At 38.8% G+C, this 26,553-nt stretch overlaps 1 protein-coding gene across 1 annotated transcript; it reads right to left on the bottom strand.

Moving 5' to 3' along the window:
• Nucleotides 1-14,688: 14,688 nt before the first annotated feature.
• LOC118892021 (transcription initiation factor TFIID subunit 11-like) lies at nucleotides 14,689-15,312 on the bottom strand. The gene has a single exon (XM_036846041.1). It carries the CDS (start codon nucleotides 15,310-15,312, stop codon nucleotides 14,689-14,691), a length of 624 nt encoding a protein of 207 aa, XP_036701936.1.
• Nucleotides 15,313-26,553: the final 11,241 nt, after the last annotated feature.

Genomic DNA, 26,553 nt, shown 5'->3' with positions numbered 1-26,553 from the left:
CATGCAGAAAAGAAAAGTACAATGATTAATACATAGCATTTCAAAAGCTTATTTCCATGTAAGTTCTCAGCCATATTTACCCCTTCTCAAAATGAAGATGTCTGCCTTTCCTGTTTCATGGGATTGTTGTGACAGTCACAAGAAATAATGCGTGAAACTATGTAAGCAGAATCTCATCTTAGGCAGGAATTTGGCTCCTAAATAGCAAGATAAAAATCCTATATGGTAAAAAAAAAATTACCATTGAATATTTCTTTAACTGTCAATAAAGCACAATACAAGGTTTGGTGTCTACAATCCTGTGCCCTCAGTTTTTGGCACACTAAATGTTGTGAACCACTGAGCAAGATGGAAGTAAGAAACAAGGAAAATCTATATGCAGAGTTTCAGGCACTTAACTGATTTTGTACTTAAGAAAACCATCAAGCCCCAGAAAATGACCAGAAAATGGGTGAAAATGTTCTGTACTGCCTACCTAGTTTAGTCCATTTGGGTTAATATTAAGCCACTATAGTATTAATAGATTTGGGGAGATTGTAAAAAATTAAAGAAAATAGTAATGCAGTCCCTTGCTTTCTATTATGGTCACAAATATCAGGGAGACAACATTGCAAAGCCTTAGAGCAGTACGCCAAAGAGTCAGTTCACAACGTGTCAGTGTCATGATCAATGACTGGATTTATACAAAAGCTTATCAGAAGACATAGCTGCTCCTTCTGAAAGAGCCCAAACCAAGGTCCTGTGCTGCCAGATACTGCTGTTAAGATCCAGTCCTCTCACCCTGGGCATACGCCTCACTATGAAAAGACATTGGTCCCAACTGCTTAAACTCTTACTGTTAAGATCTAATTTTATTTGAGACTGAGACACCAAAATTTCACTTCTCACCTTAGTGCCAGACTAACGGTGACAGCCCATTGGCACTAGTAATAGTGTAGACACAGCTGGCAGGCATTTTTCCTCTAATCAAAACCACCTGACACGTAAGACTTATGGAGTTTCTGGTACATTTTATCTGGAATATTTTGGATGAGTGTAGGAGAGTTGAAGGCAAAAACCTTCCTAGAAATTCTACTTTAAAGCGCTGGCCAGAGCTTTCAAAACTAGAATTAACTCTTTTCGTAGCAGTGGAAAAATATAGAAATGTATGCCCTACATTTAGCAATAAATAACCACCACCCTATTCTGCTATGTAAACAAATATCCATCATATACAAATCAGTGCTTTCACTTTACCTTAAGTGGCACTAAAACCTGCTCACTACACATCTGGTGGCCATATGATTCTCCGAAATCTCATAGCTTTAAATTTTACCTTAGTCAGTATAAGAAGGGCATCAGCTCTGAAGAGCAAGAAATAGTACCTGCGCATTCCAAAAAATGAATGCTTAAGGGTTTAGGGACATGGACGAGGATGATGGATGTTGCTATAAAGAGGTAAAGAGATCTTTGTGATAGATCAAGACACTGCTCCGTGTCTTGTTTATAGTAGTGGTTACACACATCTATACGTGTGATAAAATTGCATACAGCTTTATATATGCACAGTTGAGTGCATGTAAAACTAGTGAAATGTGAATAAATTCCTTGGATTGGACTAATGTTAATTTCCTAGTTTTGATATTGTCTATAGTAGGCAAGATATTACCATAAAGGCAACTGGATGAAGAATGCATGGAAACTAAATCCTCAATTCTAAAAATCCCTTATTTTTGCTAGTTAGTGGTCAAATTTTACCATATTCAAATTAATTTCTACAATATCAGAAACTATATGAACAGCCTTTTCATTTTGTTAGCAGAAAACCTTTAGGATTTATCTCTTCTCACTTTTTGAACAAGATAAATATAAAATGATGAATCTGATAGATTTATAACTTTTAAACTGCATGTATCAGTGATCTTTAGTCCATCAATACCTTATACAAGTTTTTCTCAAAGTGTGGTTTCTGGACCATCAGTATTAAGAATCTTGTTAGAAATGGAAATTGTCTATTCCTCTTAAGAAAAACCCTCCAGATGATTTTTATTCATGTTAAGGTTTGAGAACCACTGTTCTACACCATAATTGCTGTAAGATACCAAGCAAACATTCACATTAAAAAAAGAGAAATCCAACAAACAAGCAAATATGTGCAATTTTAATCTCTGGTGTGGAGCCCTCTCTGTTGCACCTCCGCCCACAATATGAGAACAACTGATACTCCCTGAAGATGCAGGTCCATCATGCCAGATTATAGAACTCCAATTTGCTAATTTGAAAACAATTCCTAGAAGCTCCATCAAGAATACTGAATGTAGATGAAGTCTGATTCACTGGCATCCAATTCTGTTCAATTAATGTTTGAAAACTGTTGTCTTCATGAGCAGATTACATTATAACCCCCCAATAAATATTCATTGATTATGCTTTCCATATATCCCTGTTTGAATCTAGTATGTCTAAAGAAAATCTGTTGATTGACAAGACTAATGAAATAGTCTGCTATGGATAATTCAAATCACATAAGTAATCTTAAAGTCATTTCTGTTCAACTTAGAGTCAAGCACATGATTTTTCATTTATTTATTTTGGGGACAGTAGATGAGCTTCTTAATTATACTCTTCTTAGGCTGATATCAGCATGAGTTCACAGTGTTGGTATGAATTTAGTTAGCCTGGAACATTCTGAGTGATATTAACAAGAAAAAAAAGTCCTAAAATTGGCTACAATTAATCCCTAGAAGTCACCAAGCCATAGGCTTCAATCCACCTCCACATTCATACCAATTGTGTAACTCTCCACTTCAGACACTACCTGAATTGATATATCTTACTTGCATAAATGAAAGGGCAGTGAAACTTTCTGATCAGAAAATCATACCACATTGTCCCAGATGCTTTGAAGTTAATTACTTAAAATTAAGTATACCTAAAATGGTAAAATGTAAGCCTTTAAAATATTTCAGAGAAGAAGTGGAATAAGAACAGCTGTGGGTCCAGACCCACCCATCCCTGTAGTTACTAGTATTCCAAGAGGTAAGAGTAATGCTGTTTCACATGTTATCTCAAGATGTCTCCAAAGAACAAGAAGAATAATTCATCTTTACAAAATTCAGACTTGAGAACTGTGCATTAGTAAGCACTTCAACTCTTAGTAGATATCTACCTGTAGTGTCAAATAAACCACCACCACTCTGAAGGCAAAAATGAGGATAAAGTCATAAGAAATATAAACAGGAATTTCACGTGGTGAAGGTGTTCTCCAAAATGGTGATAGTTCAGCTAAACAGTGAGAACTAAGCTTACTCTTTTTTAAAATAATTCATTTCATTTTTTAAAATTACAAAATCAATATATGCTCACTAAGGAAAAAACTCAGAAAATAAAATTTAGCAAAAAATAAATAAATGCAAATACCCATAAAATCCTCAAAGGGAAAGTAAAAATAATCTTGCTAAATCTTTCACAGTCATACTTTACCTGTGAGAGGGCATTATATCATGAGAGATGCCATGCTGGAACGCAATTTAAACAGAAAAATGCAGTCCTTATTAGAATAAATTGCTTTTCCACAAAGCACCAAAGCAAAACAAACACAGGAACACAAATAAAACAATACAGGTAATACGGGACCACTGTGCCCTGTTATTTATAATAGCAGAAATTTGTCTTTGTTATGAGAAAAGTAATTATAGGCAATGAAGGAAGTGACTAGAGCATGCACTTACCTTAATTCATTCAAAAACTGTGTTTTAAGTGCATACGAAGTACTGGGGCTACAGCAGCGACCAAGACATAAAATCTCTGCTCTTGGGGAATCTTACAAGCTAATAGGTGAGACCAGAATGTGGATTTACTCAGAAAATAAGAAAGCAAAGTTCCAGGGCATCTTATTTGCCAGGGTCTTTCCAAGAGATCTTGTATTTAATTTGTACTAAAAATTCTGAGTTATTTTCTTTAAAAGGTTGACTAAAATTGTGTAAGCTTCCGATTTGCCCCTGTATTAGATAGATAGTGAGCAAGTAAAAATATACACAAGATCATTTCAAGTACTGACAACTGCTACGCAGGAAGTAGAAGAAGCTGATTTGATAGAGAGTGACAGGGCTAGTTTAAAATGGGAGATCAGGAAGAACTCATGAGCTGAACGTAAATGAAAATGCCTTAGAGGGATTTGGAAGATAAATGGCTGAAAATTTTTAAACTTTTACATTGAGTTTATTTACATACTTAGCATGTGTTAGATAAGAATTTATTCTTGCAGTAGAACGATGTTAAATTTAGAGAGATTAATTCTAACTTTGCAGAAGTTAAGCCCTGCTCATATTTTGTTTTTCACAGGTATGTTCAGTAGAACTCACAAAATAATGATCTCTTTTATGACTTCCAGAGTTTACAACGAATATATTGCTGTTTGTTCTAGTTATTTGTCTTCTAATAACTCATGACTCTTCTCCTAGAAATATTTGAATATTTAAAAATCAATACAAATATATATTATCTAATATTTATAATATGTATACTGTAATTTATATATACATAGAAACTATTTTAACAAACCTAGTGAACTAAATTATTCTGAGTTAAAACACGATGTGCATGTGCATGTGTATGTGTGTCTAGTTCTGACTGTAATTGTTTTCATTATTATCCATCTACATGAGAAAAATAAACAAAAAATGTTTTACTGAAAGTAAAGTGTAGAATTAATGTCCATATAATCTTTAAATGACTTTTATGTTCTACTGTAAATAGGATAATTAGGAAGTAAGAAATGCTTAGGTTCTAAACACCATTTTTTAGGTCTAATAGCGATGTAAAAATATTAACTGTGATAGTTTATATTCATACTGACCAAATAGCTTTTTTTATATCTTTTCATATTAAGAATTAGAGACACCTTGCTATAAGTTCTCAAAATTAGTGGTCTTTTTTTTTTTTTTTTCATTATAATGTGTTTGTCCTGTGTGAAATGCTTCCATTGCTACAGCTATACTTCTGAGTTCTGAGTCCACAAGTATACATTAATAAAGGTATTTCTTAACTACTGTTAATTTCCAAATCAATACATTTCAGGTCAAGATCTATTTGGAAAATATCTATGTCACTAGAATCAACTAATCAGAAATAACTTTCATCAGACTCACATCTAACTTCATAATTGTGATTTCCTTTGTAATAACGAGAAGAGTATTGATGTTATGATGATGACTACAGAGGTGAAGAGGAGAAAAAAGAGAAAGAAGAACAGAGGGGAAAGATAGAGTCACAGGGTAAAAAGGAAAGTAGAAAGGGTTGATAGAAAGATCAAACCCCATAGCAAAGGAGACTCTCAGAATTGAGTAGGCATCAACTCATACTTTCTTTGACTTTTCTTCTATAAATGAGCTGAACTTCTACTCACTGTTTATTAAAGTGGTCAACTCTGCTGCTGGTGCCTCACATTTACCCCTAAGGTCAATGGCAGTCTCGTGTCTTTTTATTGCATTCTGTACTACCCAACATCATTTCCAATCTCCTCTTGCAAAGCAGTAAGGTCCCCAAACCAGGATTCAACATCTGAACTCCTCCAGATCTTTGAGAATTCCCAAGTCATGAAATTCTGTCTGACTCCTGATAGCCAGTTCTATGCTTTGGTAAACATGATTCTTCCATTTTTTTCATGAGTACTAGTATTGACATTATATGATGAAATGAATTAAATTCTAAATTCTAAAATCTAATTGAAATAATTACATGTTGGAAAATCTTGATAAATGCAGTGTCTCTATAAGATGAATAGTGCAATATTGCAATATCACTCCCATATCATCAGATGTAGATAATCTTCATATACGAATGGCGACTTTCTACCATATAAGAATTCTGACTACCACAATATTTTATCATAATTCTAAATATTTTCTGGGTTCTGATATGTCCCAGACAGTGTTAACATTTTTTCTATTGTGGGTTTTGATTTTTTTTCTCCCAGAAATTGGTTTTATTTGATGTACCCAAGTCTTAAGTTTCTCAATAAAGAAAAAAAATCTCCATAATATATATATATATTAGCTGAATGTATCAAGTCTGTTCAAAGTTGAAGTGTTGATAACAAGATATTATCGATATAGGGGATCAGAGAAACAAAGCAGTATAGTACCAAACAGAAAAAGTTAGACATTCAAAGAAAGAAATTTGTTGACTGGAGTTAAGGAGAAGAATTTAGTGATTATGGTATGAGAAGAGAGATACAAAAGAGAATCAACTTAACTGAACAATTAGAGTTAAATGAATTTTCTGACCTTAGGAAAAAATCCATTCCCAACAAAGGTAATTCTTAGATTAAAAGCTGCTAAAAACGTTGACTTGCTTTGTGCCATAAGAATCAGATCTCTGTTGGTCCTCTAGCCTCTTGCTGTTCAGGGTGTGGTCCGCTGACCAGTGGCAGCAGCACCACCTGGGAACTCAATCAGAATAAGGAATCTTGGGCTCCATCCCATACCTACTGAGTCAGAACTGACATTTTAACAAGTTCTCCAAGTGATTACATGGGCACTAAGACTTGGGGAGCACTTCTTGATCCTACAGTCTCAATGATAAACAAATGTACATACATTGATAGGTTCTGAATCTATTCTGATAAGTAGTAATTATGACTTTTCAAAACTGAGATCTGCCATATTGTTGATTTCTGGTAGCTACTGAATAGAAATTATTTTTATAACATAATTTAGAAATATTGTTTAGAGTACATAATTTAATGGACTTAATATTATATAATAAGTAAACCATGTGAGCTAACAAAGGTTATTTATATGCTGATATGTATATCTAAAACCTAGAGCACAGAAAGACAAAGAATAAGAAAAATAAGACATCTGTTTCAAAAATAAACTCTGGATCTTGATAAGAAACTACTGCTGTCAATAGCAAAGATACTGACAGTTTCAGATAGAAAGATCGTTCAGACACCCATGAACTTATGACAATATAATTATTATACACACAAATGTCAAAAGATTGGCCTTTTAGTACCCACAGCAGAGATTACCAAGAACTATTTATGATGTATTAGACAGTAGCTGCATCAATTCTAAACCCAGTCCTTCTAGACTCTTTCCTAGATGATTCCATATGTTCTAGATTTCACTGGTCCTGTTACCATTTTTTTCTTATTCCTATACAAATAATCTCTTAAAGCTATTAATCCACTCAGGGCTCAAAATGTTAAGAGAAAGCCAATAGAAATAAAAATCAACACAGTAAAATGGTGCCTTAGCCATGGAAAACAGTGTAGCAGTTCCTCAAAAAATTGAAAACAGAATTATCATATGACCCCCAAATTCCACTTCTTGATTTATACTCAAAAGAATTGAAAACAGGGTCTTGAAGCAATATTTATACAGCCATGTTCATAACATCATTACTCCAATAGCCAAAAGGTAGAAGCAACCTAAGTCCTTCAACAAATGAATGGATAAACAAAATGTAGCATATACATACAATAGGATATTATTCAGGCTTAAAAGGAAGAAAATTCTGACACATGTTACAATATAGATGAACCTGAAGGACATTATGGTAAGTGAAACAAGCCAGTCACAGAAAGGCAAATACTGTATGAGTCCACTTATATGAGGCACCCAAGAGTAGTCAAATTCATAGTAAAAGGATAAGGGTGGTTTCAAGGGGCTGGGCAGGGGAGGGGGTAGTGGAGATTTATTGTTTAATGGGTACAGAGCTTCAGGTTTGCAAGATAAAGAAAGTTCTGGAGATTGGTTGCACAAAAATGTGAATGTACCTACACTTAAAAATGGTTGAGATGGTAAATTTTATGTTATGTATATTTCACCACAGTTAAGATTTTTTTTTTAATTTTTTAAAGGGGAAAAACACAAGACAGAAAAACATACATATTCAGATGTTTATTTTAGCATTATTCACAATGATAAAACACTGGAAATTTTTTTAACAAGTTGATTAGGAAGAGAATGGCTGAATGATTTATGACATATTCACACCATAGAATAATAAAAAGACATTGACTTAAGGTAAATCGTTTGATTTAAAATGATAACTGAGTGAGGAAAGTAAGATAAAGAAAATTGTACATATCACATTTTTAAAAGCAAGCTATCAACAAATGTAATAATATAATAATAATTATTCTAGAAACTGACATTATTGTATATTCATTATATAGCAGGTACTTTTCTAAACACATAACATGAAATAATTCACTTAATATTCACAACATTACTGTTAACCTCACTTTAAAGCAAGAAAATGGAATAACTGAGAGGTTAGAAATCTTCTTCAAGGTCACAGAGCAAGTGCCAGTACCAATGTGCAAATCCAAGAAGTTGACCTCCAGAAGCCTATTCTTCAATGTGTGTATGTATGAGTGTGTCTTTGCATGCATGATTCCAGATTAAATATATAGAATAATACATAATAGCTTGATGATATGAGGTCGAACACGCTTCATAGTCAAATCAGTATGGAAGAAACAGCATTAAAAAAGTTAAACAGATCATTTGTACCTCAAATCATCCTGTATCACTTCACTTAACATGCTAATGATTATTGCGATCCCCCAAAAGGAATTATAAAGTATGCATCACTTTCCCACCTTCTTTGGCCAAAAGGCACTTTTTAATGCTGCGCCTATTAAACATTGGCCAAAAGTGATTCCACAAAGCAGAATCTAGGAGCTAATTACCTACAATATAGCTTTTCTTAACCTTCAAAGCTGCCAGAAAACCATTCTGGAAGGAGGCAATGGGATGGATAAATAAAGAGTAGAGAGGTTTTGCTTTTTTTTTTTTTTTTTTTTTTTTTTTTTTTGGTTCACCATATCATGTTTTTGCATTTGATATTTTGCCTTGCACAATATATTGGTAGCAGAAAATTAAATAGAAAGTCAGCTAAATGTTTCATTGATTTTTTTGAAAATAAAGATTTTCACTCACATAATAAAGTCAGTTTATTGACCAATAGTGTTATAGTACCTAATTTTCATGGATGAGCTTCATATTATTTACAAGCTAATGTCTAAAGCTATTTCTATGTTAATGTCTATTTTTATCTGTTTTACTATGTTAAAAGTTTTGTTATCAATCCTTAATAGCCTACTTCAAAGTAACAAAAAACTCCACCCCCAAATTAATTAACTGCTCTGATCCAATTATTACCACATAGGAAATAATCAATATTTAAAAGTTACAGGAGATTGATTCAGTGAGTATCTATGTTTAAGGCATTTCCTTAAGGGCCATGGGAATCCTAAAATAAATACTTTATACTTCCTTCAAGGTATTCATAATCTACTAAAGGAAGCAGAAAATCTACACAGTGACTGAAATATGTTTAAGGAAATAGGAATAAAAAGAAAAAATATTTTATAACATGGTCAAAGAGATCATTTCTACTAACGAGCTGCCTTTGTTAGAGGTTTGACAAACACGTTGGCTGGAATACAAATGTGTTATGAGATCTTATCTTTTTTAATAAAAGTATAATAGATTTACAATGCTGTGTTAGATTCAGGTGTACAGCAAAGTGAATCAGTTATACATACTTATAGATATTTTTTCAGATTCTTTTCCCTTATAGGTTATTACAAAATGTTGAGTAAAGTTCCCTATGTTATACAGTAGGTTCTTGTTGGTTATCTATTTTATCTATAGTAGTGTGTATATGTTCATTCCAAACTCCTAATTTATCCCCTCCCATTTCCCCTTTGGTAACCATAAGTTTGTTTTCAATGCCTGTGAGTCTATTTCTGCTTTGTATATAAATTCATTTGGTCATCATTTTTTAGATTCCACATGTAAGTGATATCATATTTGTCTTTGGAGTACTTCACTTAGCAGGATAATCTCTAGGGCCATCCATGTTACTGCAAATGGCATTATTTCATTCTTTTTATGGCTGAATAATATTTAATTGTATAAATATACCACATCTTCTTTATCCATTCATCTGGTGATGGACATGTAGGTTGCTTCCATGTCTTGTCTATTGTAAATAGTGCTGCAACGAACACTGGGGTACATGTATCCTTTTGAATTATGGTTTTCTCTGGATATATGCCCAGGAATGGGATTGCAAGATCATATGGTAGCTCTATTTTTTGTTTTTTAAGGAACCTCCATACTGTGCTGCATAGTGGCTATACCAGTTTACATCCCCACCAGCAGAGTAGGAGGGTTCCTTTATCTATGAGACCTTATCTTAAAAGGCTGTTATTGCTGTACATCCTCAGGACTACAGCTCACTTTTGAGGTGAGCATGGATATTCCTACTCTTTCAACTCAACTGGGTTTTCACGAGGATTCAGTGAGAAACAGATATGAAAGAATTCTGGAGACTTCCTGTAAGATTATTTTATTATTAGAACTGAAGATTGTGCTTCTGTTTCACAATTTGTAGGAATCAACAGAGTTTGTGACAGAGACTCCTACTTGTCTTTCAAAATCCATCCTTACTTTTCTGCTTGTGGCTGCCCAGCCTCAATCGTAGCTAAAAGTGTGGCCATGTATTTAAGTGCTACTCCCAGCTTAGGTCTCAATTTCATGGGCATGCCTCATTCACACTCTCTTCTCCTTAGTGGCAACTGGGATCCTTTGCAACCAATTTCCCCCCACTAGAGATGATGACACTGCCAAGGAGGTGGTGAAAACATGTAACTAGAACAAATAAAAATCCCTGAATAACTAATGGTGTGGAGCACAGCTACTCACACATCTGGAATACTAAACTCAGACTGTTATGTGGGAGATAAATGAATGTAAATCACTGGATGATAAGATAAAGGATTCTGCTACATGAATTTTAGTCCTAGGTTTGCCACTGCATGGCTAGATAATAGGAAAATTTTAAATTTCCTAAATTCTGGGACTTCCCTGGTGGCGCAGTGGTTAAGAATCTGCCTGCAATACAGGGAACACGGGTTCGAGCCCTGGTCCGGGAAGATCCCACATGCCATGGAGCAACTAAGCCCGTGCACCACAACTACTGAGCCTGCACTCTAAAGCCCGCGAGCCACAACTACTGAGCCAGCATGCCACAACTACTGAAGCCTGCGTGCCTACAGCCCATGCTCCGCAAAAAGAGAAGCCAACGCAATGCAAAGCCTGCACACCGCAACGAAGAGTAGCCCCCGTTCGCTGCAACTAGAGAATTCCCGCGTGCAGCAATGAAGACCCAATGCAGCCAAAAATTAATTAATTAAAAATTTTTTTCCTAAATTCTAAAATGACAGCATATGGATAGATCAGTGTTTTGAAAACTCTGCTTCATAAAACTCTAATTCTCACATTTTAAAACTTATTTCAGAAAGCAATTTTGATAAAGGTGAAAAGATGGGGGCCAAGGAGTAGGAATGAATAAGAATAATGAAGCTGTTGGTTATTATACCCTAATTTACTCCCCTATAAAACAATGAAATTAGGTTTTCTATACTGAAAAGCCAAGAAGGAATACGAATAAAAAATTTTGCATTTAAAAATATTTATGAAAATAACAAAATTATAAAATCTCAAAAACACATACACTTTCTGAAATTATGCAGTTGCAGGTAATAAAAGATTCTCCCAGTACTGATGATGGATTTTACATGGAAACAAATGTGTACTATTCCTCATCTGTCCTTTGTAAACAGTGACACATATTCCATAATTAATCTAAGTTACTTATAAAATTCATGATTATAAAATACTCGGGTGAGCCCCAGGTGGCCGCCCAGAATTCCTCCAGCTACTGAAGGCTTCACATTTGATGGCAATGGAAATATAGACCCTCGGAAGAAGACAGATCTTGAAAACTGGCTTTTGAAAGCCTTCCAGGACCCACCAGAGAACCCAGTTCAGTAGGCAACAACAAGTTCTCTCTCGGGTGCACCTTGGAACACGCTGGCCTGCAGAGGGGAATACAGAAAGCCCGGAGGGTCACTTCTCCGGGGGTCTTTTCTGCCAGGCCAGTGTGGCCCAGGCCATATTCTCCCCCAAGCCATAGACATGGAAATAGGTAGGCAGGCCTCATGGGAAGGCTTCAACTTTCCTCTTTAAATACTTCTGTATTTTCAAACATTTTCGGGTTTCTTTGGGGCCAAATCGAATGGACCCATCCCCTGTCCCCCCTAGTGTACACCCCTGCCCACCATCCACATCCGGAATCTCGGGGGGACATATGTTTCACAGGATGCACCCCCCTTGACACATGGTATAGTCCATGGATCTTGAACCCTCCTGTGTCATGTCAGGCATCCACCCTTCGAGCATGGCACACAAGGCATGGCTTTCCTGCCCTCAACCCGCTCTGCACTCCGCCTGGTCCTCCCTTCCTCCACCCTAATCCCTGCCGACTCCTGATGTTTTCACGGTCTCCATGGCTTAACCCCTTCCACAATGTCCCTCTCATGGGAATGCTGAGGTCTCTAGCCATTTCACATTGGTTTCTTTCGCTTGGTCAGTAGGCCTTTGGAGTTCTGCATCTCTTGTCATGGCCTGATGACTCATTTCTTTCGAGCGCCCAGTACTAGTCCGGTGTCTGGATGGGCCACAGTTCACTGACGGTTCCTCCCTACTGAGGGGCATTTGGTTCCTGCTGAGTCTGGCAGTTTGCAACGCAGATTCTACAAACGTCTGCGTGCAGGTTGCGGCGTGCGGGCACCCATGTTCCCCTCCTTTGGGCGAGCTTCAAGGAGCTGGTTTGTAGGGTTAGAGTATGTGTCGTTTCAGAAGAAGCTGCCACACTGTTTCCCCAGGTGCTGCCTTAGTCGCCTAGCACTGCCCACTCACAAAGACACCACAGACTGGAGGCTCGCGCCAACGCACGTGTATTTATTTTCTCACCCTTCTGGAGATTGGAAATTGCCAGATGGGGTTGCGAGCCGACTCGTTGTTCAGTGATGCCTCTCCCCTGGGCTGCACCTGCCCACCGTCTGGCTGTGTCCTGGCATGGCCTTGGCTCTGGCTGTACTATCCCTGGTGCCTCGGTCTCTACTTGAAAGACACCAGTGCTGCTGGATCGGGGCCCCTCCAGAGGCCGTGCCTTTGATCTGAATCACCTCTCTGAAGTCCCTATCTTTACATCTGATAGTCACGGGGTGTGGAGCTCAGCCAGAGCGCTTCCTTTGACCGTATTTACTCCACTGAAGGTCCTAGCCCCAAAGACAGTCCCATTGGCGGTTTGGGCTTCAAGAGATGAACTTGTCACGGGGCATGCCCCTCTATCCATTCACGGTGGCTGTCCAGTTTCGCATTCTCAGCAGCAGTGAATGAGGGGTCCTTTCTCAGATCGGCAGTCCTGGCTGATGCTCTACGTCAGGCCAAGTTAATCAAACGCATAAGCCTCGGGAAGAATGAATCGAAGGGGGTTGGTTCAACAGATTTCCTACACCATTATGTAGGAAAACCAGAAAGACTTGAGCAAAACTCCGGGCGGAAATAATCCTGGGATTGACAAGTGATTGATCCTAGCAAGGTTGCAGGGTACAATGGGAATGAAGGTACATAAGTCTACTGCTTTCTGATAGGCCATCAGCGAACAGATGAAGATGCTTTGATGCTTTCTTCCTGATCCCTAAGCCTTTTCAAACTTTGCCTGACCTCGGGCATTAGCTACGACCCCCGGCCCCAGGTAGGAAACAAGTGGTGAGAAGACAGATGCTTGCCTCTTCCTGGGATCTTGCTGGGAGCTTCGAGTTCCTTCCTCACCATTTGCGATAGCGCTGACAAGCTGCAGCTCTTTGCAAGAGGTTCCTGATCGAGCTACATTCCCCTGCCTTCCTAGTTTGATCAGGAGTGGGTGAGTGTGGGACTTTGTCCGAGGCTTTTATCTTATCTCTCGGTAGGGTCCTGTGATTTTTCTCCCTTGGCCTGTGCATGGGTCATGGACCCCATCCAAGGGTCTCTGAAGGCTGAGCCCGCCCTGGATACCTGGGATCAGTCCCACTAGCTCCAGCCATCTATGCCTCTTCTTACCCATGGCTGGATGTGGTTAGCTGAAAGGTGATTCAGGGTTTTGGCATCTCTCTGCACGAGAGATAGTCGTGTCTAGTTCTCTGCGAATGCCTTGGGTCACGGGATGAAGCTAAGGCTGGTCTCATGGTATGAGTTAGGAAGAATTCCCTAAGCTTCCACCTCCTGGAAGAGATCGTAGAGGAGCGGTATAATTTCTGCTTTAAGTGTTTGCTAGAATCCATTAGTGAACATCTCTGGGCCTGGTACTCTGGGATAGGGATGGTTGTTGAGTATGGATTCAATGTCTATGATAGGTAGAGGCCTTTGCAGAGGTCTGTTTCTTCGTGGGTGTGTTGTGGCAGGTGGCGTCTCTCAAGGAATCGGTTCCTTTGGTCTGGCTTATCAGATGGATGGGCGCGGAACCGTTCGCAACATCCCTTTCTTACAATTCCATTGCCCACGGGTTCCAGAGCGATGTTCCACGTTTCGTTTCTGATACACGTATGCTGGGTCTTCTCTCTTTCCTGATGATTCCTCCAGCTGTCTAGAGGCTTCTGGGTGTTCTTGGTCTTTTCAGAGAAGCAGCTGGAGGTGTGGTGGATCTTCTCTCTCCAATTTTCTTCTGCTTATCCATCCTGGGGAAATCCCCGGTGGCCAGAAATACAGGAGCTGCATGGGTGGGGCAACGTCTCAGGGTCACGAGGCTGCTCGGCCAGCGGGACTGGTTCCTCGGCAACAGGCCCTCCCTGGCCCCGGCCTAGAAGAACAGGATCTTCTTGTGCTTGCTGCCGGGGATTTGCCCCTTGGAGCGTAACCTCCGAACAGCCTGTCTCATATGCTTGGGTTGGAGTGGGGGCGTTTCCCCCCACTTCTCACACACGTCCAGAGCCTCCTCGACCACCTCCCCAACGAAGACCTTGGCCATTCCGGACATGGCAATGACCACGTTCTGGGACACCGTCGAGCCGGCCACGGTCTGGATCAGACGCTTCATGGTGGCCTTGGGGAAGGCTGATCGGCGATACACTTCGTAACGGTCCAGCTGCTCCTGGCTCATAGAAGACACGAGGGTTCTCATCCTCTGCGCCTCCAATTCGTCCACGTCCCGCTTCGCTGCTCTCTTCCCCTTGGTGGCCACCTTCCGTCTCTTGGCTGCAGGAGGACGTGACAAGGAGTTTGCCTCTTCACCTGCCCTTGGACGCAGGCCGTCCTGACGCCTGAGCTCGCCTTCCTCGTCACAGGCTCTCCTCAGTCCCTCAAATCGGTCCCGCGGGATTCGGTCCAGGCGGCTGGGGCCGGGGCCCAAGGGCACCCCTCCTCCCTCACCCGACACACCTGTGCCCCGACCTTCGCCCGGGAGCGACGCGCTGGCCTTGGCCATCCCGGCGCTGCAAGACGCGGGGGCTCGGGCTGGGCTCGTCTGATCGGCGACCTGCAATGACAAATACGAGACGAGGGAAGGTCAGCCTTGCTGCTGTATTTATACGCTGACACACACACACACACACACACACACACAGAGAAACACAGGTTTCCACTGCCTCCCACAACGTAAAGACAGAGATGCCTTTTCTATGCGTGGATAACAAATGCCCGCAAACTCAGCACCTTAAACAAGCCCCACTGACTGGCTGGTTGAAAGCCCGCAGGTCAGAAAGCTCTCGCCCTGGGTCCTTTCTTCTGCAGAGCCAGCCGCGGAGGATCTCCCTCCGGCTGCACTCCCCTCAGAGGCACGATCCCTGGACGACAGGAAGGGCCCAGCCCCTTTATATAGAGCTCTGGGGCTGGGGCCACGCCCACCCGGAAGTCCCGTGATTCCTCAGCCCTTGGGGGCTGGGCTCCTCGCACGCACAACGGAAGGGGCGGGCCCAGGGTTGGCCGCCCAGAATTCCTCCCCCCACAGAGCTTCTGAAGGCTTCGCATTTGATGGCGATGGAAATATAGACCCTCAGAAGAAGACAGATCTTGAAAACTGGCTTTTGAAAGCCTTCCAGGACCTGCCAGAGAACCCAGTTCAGTAGGCAGCAAGTCCTCTCTCGGGTGCACCTCGGAACACGCTGGCCTGCAGAGGGGAATACAGAAAGAAAGCCCGGAGGGTCACTCCTCCGGGGGCCTTTTCTGCCAGGCGGTGTGGCCCAGGCCATATTCTCCCCCAAGCCATAGACATGGGACTAGGTAGGCGGGCCTCAGGGGAAGTCCCTCTTCCTCTCTAAATACTCTTGTATTTTCGGGTTTCCTTGGGGTCAAACTGAATGGACACGTCCCCTGTCACTCCTAGTCCCTACCCCCATCTTCAGGCAAGTCTTCCCCCACCATCGACATCCAGAACCGCGGGGGTACATTTGTTTTACGGGATGCACCCCCTTGGACACATCCTCCTCCCCCAAGGTCCATAGTTTCCATTAGGCATCACACTGACTGTTGTATATTCCATGGATTTTGACCCCGCCCATATCATGTCTTGCATCCACCCTTAGAGTATTGCACGTAAGGCTTGGCTGTCCTGCCCTCAACCTGCTCTGTGCTCTGCCCAGTCCTCCCTTCCTCCACCCTAATCCCTGTTGACTCCTGTTGTTTCCATGGTCTCCATGGCTTAATCCTTTCCACAGTGTCCCTCTCATTGGAATGCTGAAGTCTCTAGCCGTTTCACATTGTTTTCTTTCACTTCGTCAGTAGGACTTTGGAGTTCCACGTCTCTTGTTGGCCTGATGACTCTTTTCTTTTGAGTGCCGAATACTAGTCCAGTGTCTGAATGGACCACAGTTCACTGACCTTTCTTCCCCACCAATCGGCATTTGTTTGCTGCTGAGTTCCGGCAGTTTGGAAAGCAGATTCTATTAACGTCTCTGTGCAGGTTGCCCTTGCTCGCACCAATGTTCTCTTTTGGGTAAACCTCAAGGAGTTGGATTGTATAGAGCGTGTGCCATTTTGTAAGAAACTGCCGCACTGTTTCCCCAGGTGTCCGCCTTAGTGGGCTAGCGTTTCCCCATCCGAAGACACCACAGACTGGAGGCTTGCACTAACGCACGTGTATTTATTTTCTCACCCTTCTGGAGATTGGAAATTGCCAGATGGGGTTGCGAGCCAACTCGTTGTTCAGTGATGCCTCTCTCCTGGGCTGCACCTGCCCACCGTCCGGCTGTGTCCTGGCATGGCCTTGGCTTTGGCTGTACTATCCCTGGTGCCTAAGTCTCTACTTTGAATGACACCAGTGCTATTGGATTGGGGGCCCTTCAGAAGTGGTTCCTTTGATCTGAATCACCTCTTTGAATTCCTGAGGGAGCGCATCCACTCTAATACCTTTATTTCATACTTCTCGTCATCTGAATGATGAGAAAATAAGGGTGTTTTTTTGCACTGTGATTGTTAATTATATTTGTCAATTTGACTGGTTTAAAGAATGCTCAGACTGCTGGTAAACAACATTTCTGATTGTGTCTTTAATGGTATTTCTGGAAGGTATTTGTTTCTGAATCAGTTGACTGAGTAAAAGATCCACCCTCATCACTTTTGGTGGGCACCATCCAAACTGTGAAGGCCCTAGGAGAACATGAGGAGGGTGGGCAAATGTACTGTTTCCTTTCTTGAGCTAGGACTTCCATGTTCTCCTTCCCTCAGGCATCAGAGCTTCTGGGTCTCAGGTCGACTGACTCCAGTATTTTCATCAGTGGTTCCCTACCCTGTTTTTCAAGCTTTTCGCCTCAGACTAGGGATTACACCTTTGGCTCCCCTAGTTCTCAGCTTCTTTACTTTGATTGAATTATACTGCAGGCTTTTCTGGTTCTCCATCTTCCAGTTGGCATTTCATAATACCGTAATCTTTCTTTTTCCCTGTAGAGTACTTTGTTCTGACTATCTGCCTCTGGGGCTGTACCTCCTGCATACCTATTTTTCCCCTATTCCAGGTTCTGTAAACTTGCATTCTAGAACAGAGGGTTTAAACTTGAACCCTTATGGCAAGTAAGCAAGAAAAGAAACTATTAGTTTAGTCCAAACTTAAAACAGATTCCCCTATTTTATGGAAAAGTATAAGCAAGATCACTCCTATGTAAAACCTTTAAATACCCCTGGTCTGAAGGATTCTGGAATTATCACTGTCTAGCCATGTTACTCCCAATATCACCTAGATTACATTTAACTTGTATATTTGTTCTTAAAATGACGGTACATAAAAATAGTTGCCTAATAGTAAAGGATCAAATTCCTCTCTCCCTCTCCCTCTCTCTCCCTCTCCCTCTCTCTCTCTCCCTCGCTCTCTCTCTCTCCCTCTCTCTCTCTCTCTCCCTCACACACACACACACACATAATGAAGACAGAGATTCCTACCATGCACTTATCCCAAATACAGTTAGAAAAATGGAAGTGCTCTGTGCAAAGTTCTATGTTGGAAGACATATTCAAAGAATATGGCCTTGGATTTCACTTAGAAACTGGCAATATGGATTTACAAACCAGAGAACTGAACTTGTGTAATTAAGACTATCCAAAGACTGTAAAAGTAAAGCAATATATAATATGCTAGCAAACCTATCAGTTAACTATCCTTTGCTACATTCTCTCATTATCCTTTGTTACATTGCTGTTCTTAAGATAGGGCTCTTGAACATTACAAATATTCTTTCTTGAATATCTTTACATAAACGTATGCTGTGATTCAGCTTTCTCATATTCTTTATCATTTTTATTTTCTGAATGATTTTTTTTAATTTTGACCACCTCTTTAGGTTAATCCTTTAAATATTTTAAGTTATCATATTTCAAACTCATCTTATAAAAGATATCCTATCCCCTGCATCTACATCCCTAAGCAAACCAGTACACACACACATACGCACATATACCAAGATGCTGAAGGATGAAAACAAATTCACAAGGCCAGTCAATAGTAAAATAGACACACTTTGGTACAAATAGTTTTACACTCTAATTCAATCGATATTCTGCCTACTGAACCATGCTACTTCAGTAGGACATTCAGTTCACTGTTACTGATCAGCAATTGCCAAAAGTTTAACTACCAGTGAAAATAGCTTTGTGCTCAACCTATGAATGATATCCATATCAAAGCAAAACTGCTCCCAAACACCACATTATTGTCCCATCTATTGTTCCCAAATCCTAGGCCAAATCCTAGGCCGGCCAACAAAATCAGCCTTTCTTGGTGGGCTTAATTACCTTTTTTATCCCAGTCATAGCTCCCCCCAGTAAGAATAGCAATCCTGACTAAAGCAAATCACAGTGTTACCATTCTGGAAAGAAGGGTTTGAATGTGGGTGATTACTGTGCTGGCGTTACTTGCCAGGTGAAAACATGGTGTAGTGTCATGAGATTTCCCAACAAAGACATGTTTGGTCCCCTCGTGACACAAAGGGTTAGATGTGACTCTTTAGATATTTATTAAATTTTATCACTGTTCTTCATATCCTCTGCATTCATTGAGCCAACAGTACCTGGAATTTTCTCTGATGAACTGAACTTTTAGCAGCATCAACTTTTCCTCCAAACCATCAGTCTATAAAGAACTTATTCACTGATATAAAACTTGTTCCGATGGTATACTTTTACTTTTGATGTTTGCATATATGTCTTATTCTAGTAATTGTTCTATCTCGTGACAGCAAGCAAAGAAAGGGTATTTTGACAGGAAATTAATTTTAAATCTTTGGAGCTAAAAGGGCCTCAGTTGTAAATTTTATAGAGTAGAAAACTGAGGGCCAGAGAAGTTGAGAGTCTGTCAGGTCACACAGACCAGGCTAATATCTGAAACCGAAGTCCCCAAACTCTCCATTTAAACCCGTCATCTACCACAGTGTGCTGCGCCTTATTCCATCATGTACCCACTAAATACAATGGGTCAAAAAACATCAACAAGTGACTTCACATGGGAATGTTAGCTTTTATTCTAATTATTGCCTGTTTATTTCCTTTACATTGATTAACAAAGGTAAGAAATACCCCAACAGTTCTTGGAAACTTACCTATTCTTAAACACAAAACAAGTGAACAAATAGAAAATTCTTATTAGATGCTAAATAAAAGTATTAGGTATATTCATAAACAGTATGATCATATAGGTAACAGCACAAAACCCTTAGTAATAGATTGGCTTTTAAAAAAAAAAACTAATTTAAAATAATCAAGAAGGCTTTCTTTCACTGTTAAATACCAGGATATCAGAATATTAAAGACATGAAACATCTTTCCATTCTATAATTATTTAGAAAGAAAAAATAAAATTAATAGGAACTGGCTTGCTTTTAAGATTTAGTGGTATCACAGGAAGCATGGCACAGCAAAGCGGATTTTGTTTGGAGATTTTTTGTTTGTTTGTCTGTTTTGTTTTTTACTTAAAACAACAGAGATTTATTCCCTCACAGTTCAGGAAACCAAAAGTCCAAAATCAAGATGTTAGCAAGGTTGGTTCCTTCTGGAGCCTCTGATGTAGAATCTGTTCCATGCCTGTCTCCTAGCTTTTGGTGGTTGTTGGTAGTCTTTGGCACTCCTTGGCTTGTAACTGGATCACTCCAAACTCTGATTCTGTCATCACAGAACTTTTTTCCCTGTGTGTATCCTCAGTGACTGTATCCAATCTGCCTCTCCTTTTTCTTATAATGACACCAGTCATAGGATTCAGGGCCTACCCTTATTAGTGTGCCTCAATTTAACTTGATTACATCTGTAAAGACCTTATTTCCAAATAAAGTTATGGTCACAGGTGCTAAGGGGTAAGGACTTGAATATATCTTTGGGGGGACACAATTCAACTCATCATACTGTGCCACAGACTTGTAATTAGTAGTTAATATGACTCAGGGAAGCATTTAACACAGTGCCTAACTCATAGTAGGTATTCAATAAATGCTACTTCCTTTCCCCTGATAATATGACCTTTTTTAAAAAAATGCTTCTTTGACCTGTTCTGTAATCAACATAAGCATCAGATTGTGTTTCTAAATTATAGGCATAAAGCTATTATTTGACTGGAACTCTGTGGATTTCCAAAGAATGTTTTTATCTTATTTAGGGATGTAACAGGAAAACTACAATAAGATTTTTTTTAGAAGATGTAGTGTGTATATGTGTGTGTGTGTGTGTGTGTGTGTGTATAGGCACACACATGGAATACTACTCAGCCATAAAAAAGAATAAAATTTTGCCATTTGTAGCAACATGGATGGACTTGGAGGGTATTACGCTAAGTGAAATACATCAGACAGAGAAAAACAAATACTGTATGATATCACTTATATGTGGAATCTAAAAAATACAACTAGTGAATATAACGAAAAAGAAGCAGACTCACAGATATAGAGAACAAATTAGTGGTTACCAAGTGGAGAGAGGGAACAGGGAAGGGGCAATACAGAGGTAGGGATTAAGAGGTACAAACTATTATGTATAAAATAAGTTACAAGGATATATTGTACAACACAGGGAATATAGCCAATATTTTATAAGAACTATAAATGGAGTATAACCTTTAAAAATTCTGAATCACTCTATTGCACACCTGTAACTTATATAATGTTGTACATCAACTATACTTCAATTTAAAAAAAAAAAGTATGTGGTTCTTAATCTTAACTGCACATTTGAAACATTGGGGGAAATTTTAAAATCTCAATAGCCAGATAATAGCAAAGGCTAGTTATAAAGAATCTCTGGTGTTAGAACCAAGGCACTGGCATTTTTAAATCTCCCCAGGAAATTTCAATCTACAGCTCAATTTAAGAATCATTGGAATAGTCAAAATAACACGTTTTATATTTAACATATATGACATTGGATCCTGCATCTGTCCCTTACTTTATAAACTTTCACTGTTTGTTTCAGTTTCTTATTTTGTGAAATAATGATGATAATGATGATGATACCTACCTTGTACTATTGTTATGTGAATTAGTGTTAATATATGTAAATCTCCTACACAGCACATGGCAAAGGACAGGCAGTCAGTTAATATTAGATACTAGTTTATGATGAGATTCCGTTTCCCTTCATGGTGGAATAGCTTGTATCAGATTAGACTTTCTGTAGTAACAATTATAAACTCTACACAAATATAAAACAGCAACTGTTTGAAGGTATCATTGTACAATCCAAAAGCATGAAAAACTGAAGAAAATATAAACCTGAAGGGAAAGGAAGTATGCTAGGTGAGCACCATAATCCGTTGAACTTTCCCTTGAGAACATTCTCAGGCTTATTGCGATCTAGAGATAGAATAGAAACTAACCAGTAGACAATATCCTATTGGGAAGAGAACACAAAGTTTGAAGTTTAGGGCTGTTAGCAAAGCAGTAAATTGGAAGAAAAATTTCAGAGAGGAAGGAGACACAGAGGAAATACTCTAAAACCTGCATAGAAATGTCCTGCAAATCTTTGGCTTACACCTAAACTGCATACGGTTTTGCTGAGAATCTAAGGAACACAGCTGAAAGCAGCAGCTGAAAGGATTCAGAACTGAAAAAAAAAAAAAAAAAAACTCTATCCACAGCTGCTTAGTAGTGCAGAGAGTTTGTAGATCAAGTCTGACCTGGCTAACAGAGCTTGATAGATACTTTGGCTTTCCATTGAAACTCTAGAATGGCAACACCTTAGGAGTAAGAAACACATATCCTGACTAAAGTCTATGGCATGGGAATAAGGGCAAAAACCAAAACAAGAATCCACACATAAACCCTAAAACCAAGCCTCCAAAAGATCAAGGGACTATGCTGGCAAATTAATAGCCTTTCAGGACAAAATTTGACACTCTTTAGAAAAATATAACATAATCCAGAACGTTTATTATCCAAAATATTCAATATCCAATCAAAAATCAATAGGCATACAAAAAGTATGAAAATATGACCAAACAAACAGAAAAAAATTAATCAGAAGCAGACCCACATATGATTTAGATGCTGAACTTAACAAAGACTTTGAAACAGTTAACAGGATTCTGATAGAATTTAGAGAAAAAGATGGACAAAATAGAAGAACAGATGTGAAATTTTAGCACAATAGAAACAAAAAAAAAAGAAAATTTTAAAAGGAACCAAATGGAAATTATATACTGAAAATACAATATCAGAAATAAAAAGTTCATTAAAGTGACTTAACTCCAGACTAGACCTACAGAAGAAAGAACCAGTTAATTAACTCAAAGATAAAAATTTTAAAAAGAAATGCACAATAATAGAGTATGCAATATTGTGGGATGATATTTATGATCTGACATATGTGTAACTGAAGTCCCAGAAAGAGATGGGAATGAGACAGAAGAAATACTTAAAGAGAAAATACCTAAAACATTTCCAAACTGATAAAAAGACATCAACAGACCCCTTCCAAAAATATGAATCTCAAGCAAGACAAACACAAAGATAAACACATCTAGACACTTTATTTTCAAACTAGTGAAAACCAATGATTAAAAAGAAAAATATTAAAAGCAACCAGAGGAAAAAACAACACATCATATTCATGGGACCTGCAATAAGAATTATGGCTGAATTCTCACAAGAAATGATGGAATATAGAAGATAATGCGATGACATCTTAAAAATGCTAAATGGAAAATCTCTCAACTTAATTTTTCACCAGTAACTATATCCTTCAACAAATGAAAACAAAGTCATTTTTCATACAAAGCTGAGAAAATTTATTATTTAATAAAATTTATTATAGGCAAAACTTCACTACAAGAAATGCTAAAGGAAGTTCTGTAGACTGATAGAAATAACACCAAGTGGGAAAGCAGATCTACAGGAAGGAATAAAGACATAAGAAATGGTAAACATACCAGTAAATATAAAAAATGATTTTTCTTAGTTTCTTTAAAAGTCAACTGACCATTTAAAGTAAGAAAAAACTTTTGATGTATAGAGAGAAATAAAATATATGACAATATGAAAAATACCTGGAAAGAGGGGTAAATGAAATTATACAATTATAATATTCTAACCTTACACATATGGTGGTAAATATTAATTTAAAGTAGCATCTGATAAGTTAACGTTATATCTTATAATGCCTACAACAAGCAAGGAAAAAAATAAAACATCTTAGCAGCTGCTAGTGTGGATAGAAAACAACAACAGAAGAGCAGATGCAACCCTCACCAACTCATTATTGATTTCAGACCCAACCTTCAGGTGGGAGTGGGAAGGCAGAGATGATTTCCATGAGGAAATCTTGGATTGGCTGAGATCATTCTACGTTCTGAGATTTTTATTTCTTCTAATCCCAGAATGGGGGCTTAAAAGAGAAATGACATTTAAGAGGAATATACAGATGCATTTCTTATACTATCAAGTTTATAGGCATATTTTACACTTTCTGTATGTGTCTACATTTGTATGGGACAGAAAAAAAATGTCTGGAAAGATCTATACAAAACTATACATCAGTATACCTAAGAAATGAGGTTAGAAGAGGAGGAGTAAAGGATTTAGAATGTATACTTCATACACTCCTGGGGAATGTTCCCACATTTACTTTCAGACAAAAGAAGGGAAACCTATGTCAAACAGTTCTAAAAATTCAACAAGGCTGATTCATTACTTATTAGCTTTATGATCTTGAGTAGGTTACTTAACCTCACTAGGTGTCTCTGTCGGTATAATAGAGATAAGTATTGTACTTACCTTATGAGGTTGTTATGAGGATTAAATAAACTAATTCTCTTCTCCTTAATCTGGCCATTAAGTCCAAATTTATTGGAATGTTAGACAATATGTGTATATGCACTATTTTATGATACATCTCAAGCATTCAGTATTCAAACATATTACTTCTGAGGTAAGTGTATAAATATTAAAGCTATGTGAGATAAAGACTATTGGGCTTCCCTGGTGGCGCAGTGGTTGAGAATCTGCCTGCTAATGCAGGGGACACGGGTTCGAGCCCTGGTCTGGGAAGATCCCACATGCCACGGAGCAGCTGGGCCCGTGAGCCACAACTACTGAGCCTGCGCGTCTGGAGCCTGTGCCCCGCAACGGGAGGGGCCGCGATAGTGAGAGGCCCGCGCACCGCGATGAAGAGCAGTCCCTGCACCGCGATGAAGAGTGGCCCCCACTTGCCGTAACTAGAGAAAGCCCTCGCACGAACCGAAGACCCAACACAGCCAAAAATAAATAAATAAATAAATAAAGTAGCTATAAAATTAAAAAAAAAAAAAGACTATTAAAGAATGTTCACATCAGTTAAGGTTAGGTTTTGCCACCAAATTAATTAAAAAAATAAAAACCTGTTAATTTCCCATAGTTTTTAGACTCTGAAATTGCAGATGAAGGATTGATACAATAAGGACCAAATAAGGGTCACTTGTTGGTCGATCCACTGGTTGGTTAAATAACACCAGAATCTCAGCAATCTGCAACGCTCATACCATAAATAGCATCCAGGAACTAGATGAGACTGAGAGATTCCAGCTTCAGTCTCCCATCTCATTCTTATGGCAGGGCACACACTCACTGAATGGAATGAAAGGCGTAATCACTCCCTATATGTATATTCTTATTCTATTTTTCCCTTAGTCAAGCTAAATTTTCATATCTTAAACATTCATATAACATGAAGCTATTGTGTCAGCAGAGGGTTAATTCTTGGCATAATTTTAGCATTCATTGGGCCTAGAAATCAGGAAAAGACTCATGTATTTATGAAAGATTAATGACATAACAACAAAGTGAATAAAAATTAAAATATCTTATAAGTTTCTTATTCCTTTCTTATTTTTTTTTCTTCTCTCCGTTTCTCTACTCCCAGAAAGAGTAGAATTTAAATAGGGAGTATCCATCAAAACAAGAGACTGTGCTGAATTACCTGCTTCACGTATACAGGGACAAATTGAAGGACACTGAAATTTATAATACAAACAGTTCTGATACTTATCTTAGGGAGAAGAGGCAATGTTGGTGGCACTCAATTCCAAGGCAAACGCAGCAATCCTCCTCTCACTTCCCTTTCTGAAACCTTCTCCTTGTCTTGCTTCTTATCTATGGGTCTTCCTAGAGCCAATATCATCATTTTGTCCATTAGCTGCCCAAAGTCCCTCATCTTTACCAAAACAAACAAACAAACAAAAATATCTCTTTCTAAATCCCTACCTTGACTCCTTTCAAGACCCTTAATCTGATTAAAATAACTCATACCTAGATTTTGGTCGAGGAAAAAAATACAAAATTTCCTGGGAATAATGTGTAATTTAAAATAATTTTCTACTTAAAATAATCTTTGCTCCGAGTTTATAGATGAGCATTCCTGAGTTCTTTGTTTATTCCCTGCTACCCCAATACATCTCATGCTGTGTTTCCATGTACACCCAGACACATACTCTCATTGTGTTTAAAACAGAACTAAATAAAAATAGTCATTCTTCCAGGAAAATACAATGACTGGCTCAACCAACCACAAGTCACAAATAGGAAGTAAGGGGAACCTTTTGGACTTTATTTCTGGCCAACAGCTTCAGCCAGTGTCTCAAAAGATGCCTTTACTCTGGCATTCCATACTAAAATTATCTCAGATAATTAATACAAATAAATGCTTTATTCTGTCATTCCCTGCTAAAATTATCTCAAATAATAAATGTAGAGGAAGCTACCAAATCAATTGCTTTTCACCCAGTGTCGGG

The sequence above is a fragment of the Balaenoptera musculus genome, chromosome 3, assembly GCF_009873245.2.
Source record: "Balaenoptera musculus isolate JJ_BM4_2016_0621 chromosome 3, mBalMus1.pri.v3, whole genome shotgun sequence".
NCBI lineage: Eukaryota > Metazoa > Chordata > Mammalia > Artiodactyla > Balaenopteridae > Balaenoptera > Balaenoptera musculus.
This window is presented reverse-complemented; position numbering and strand designations above follow the sequence as displayed.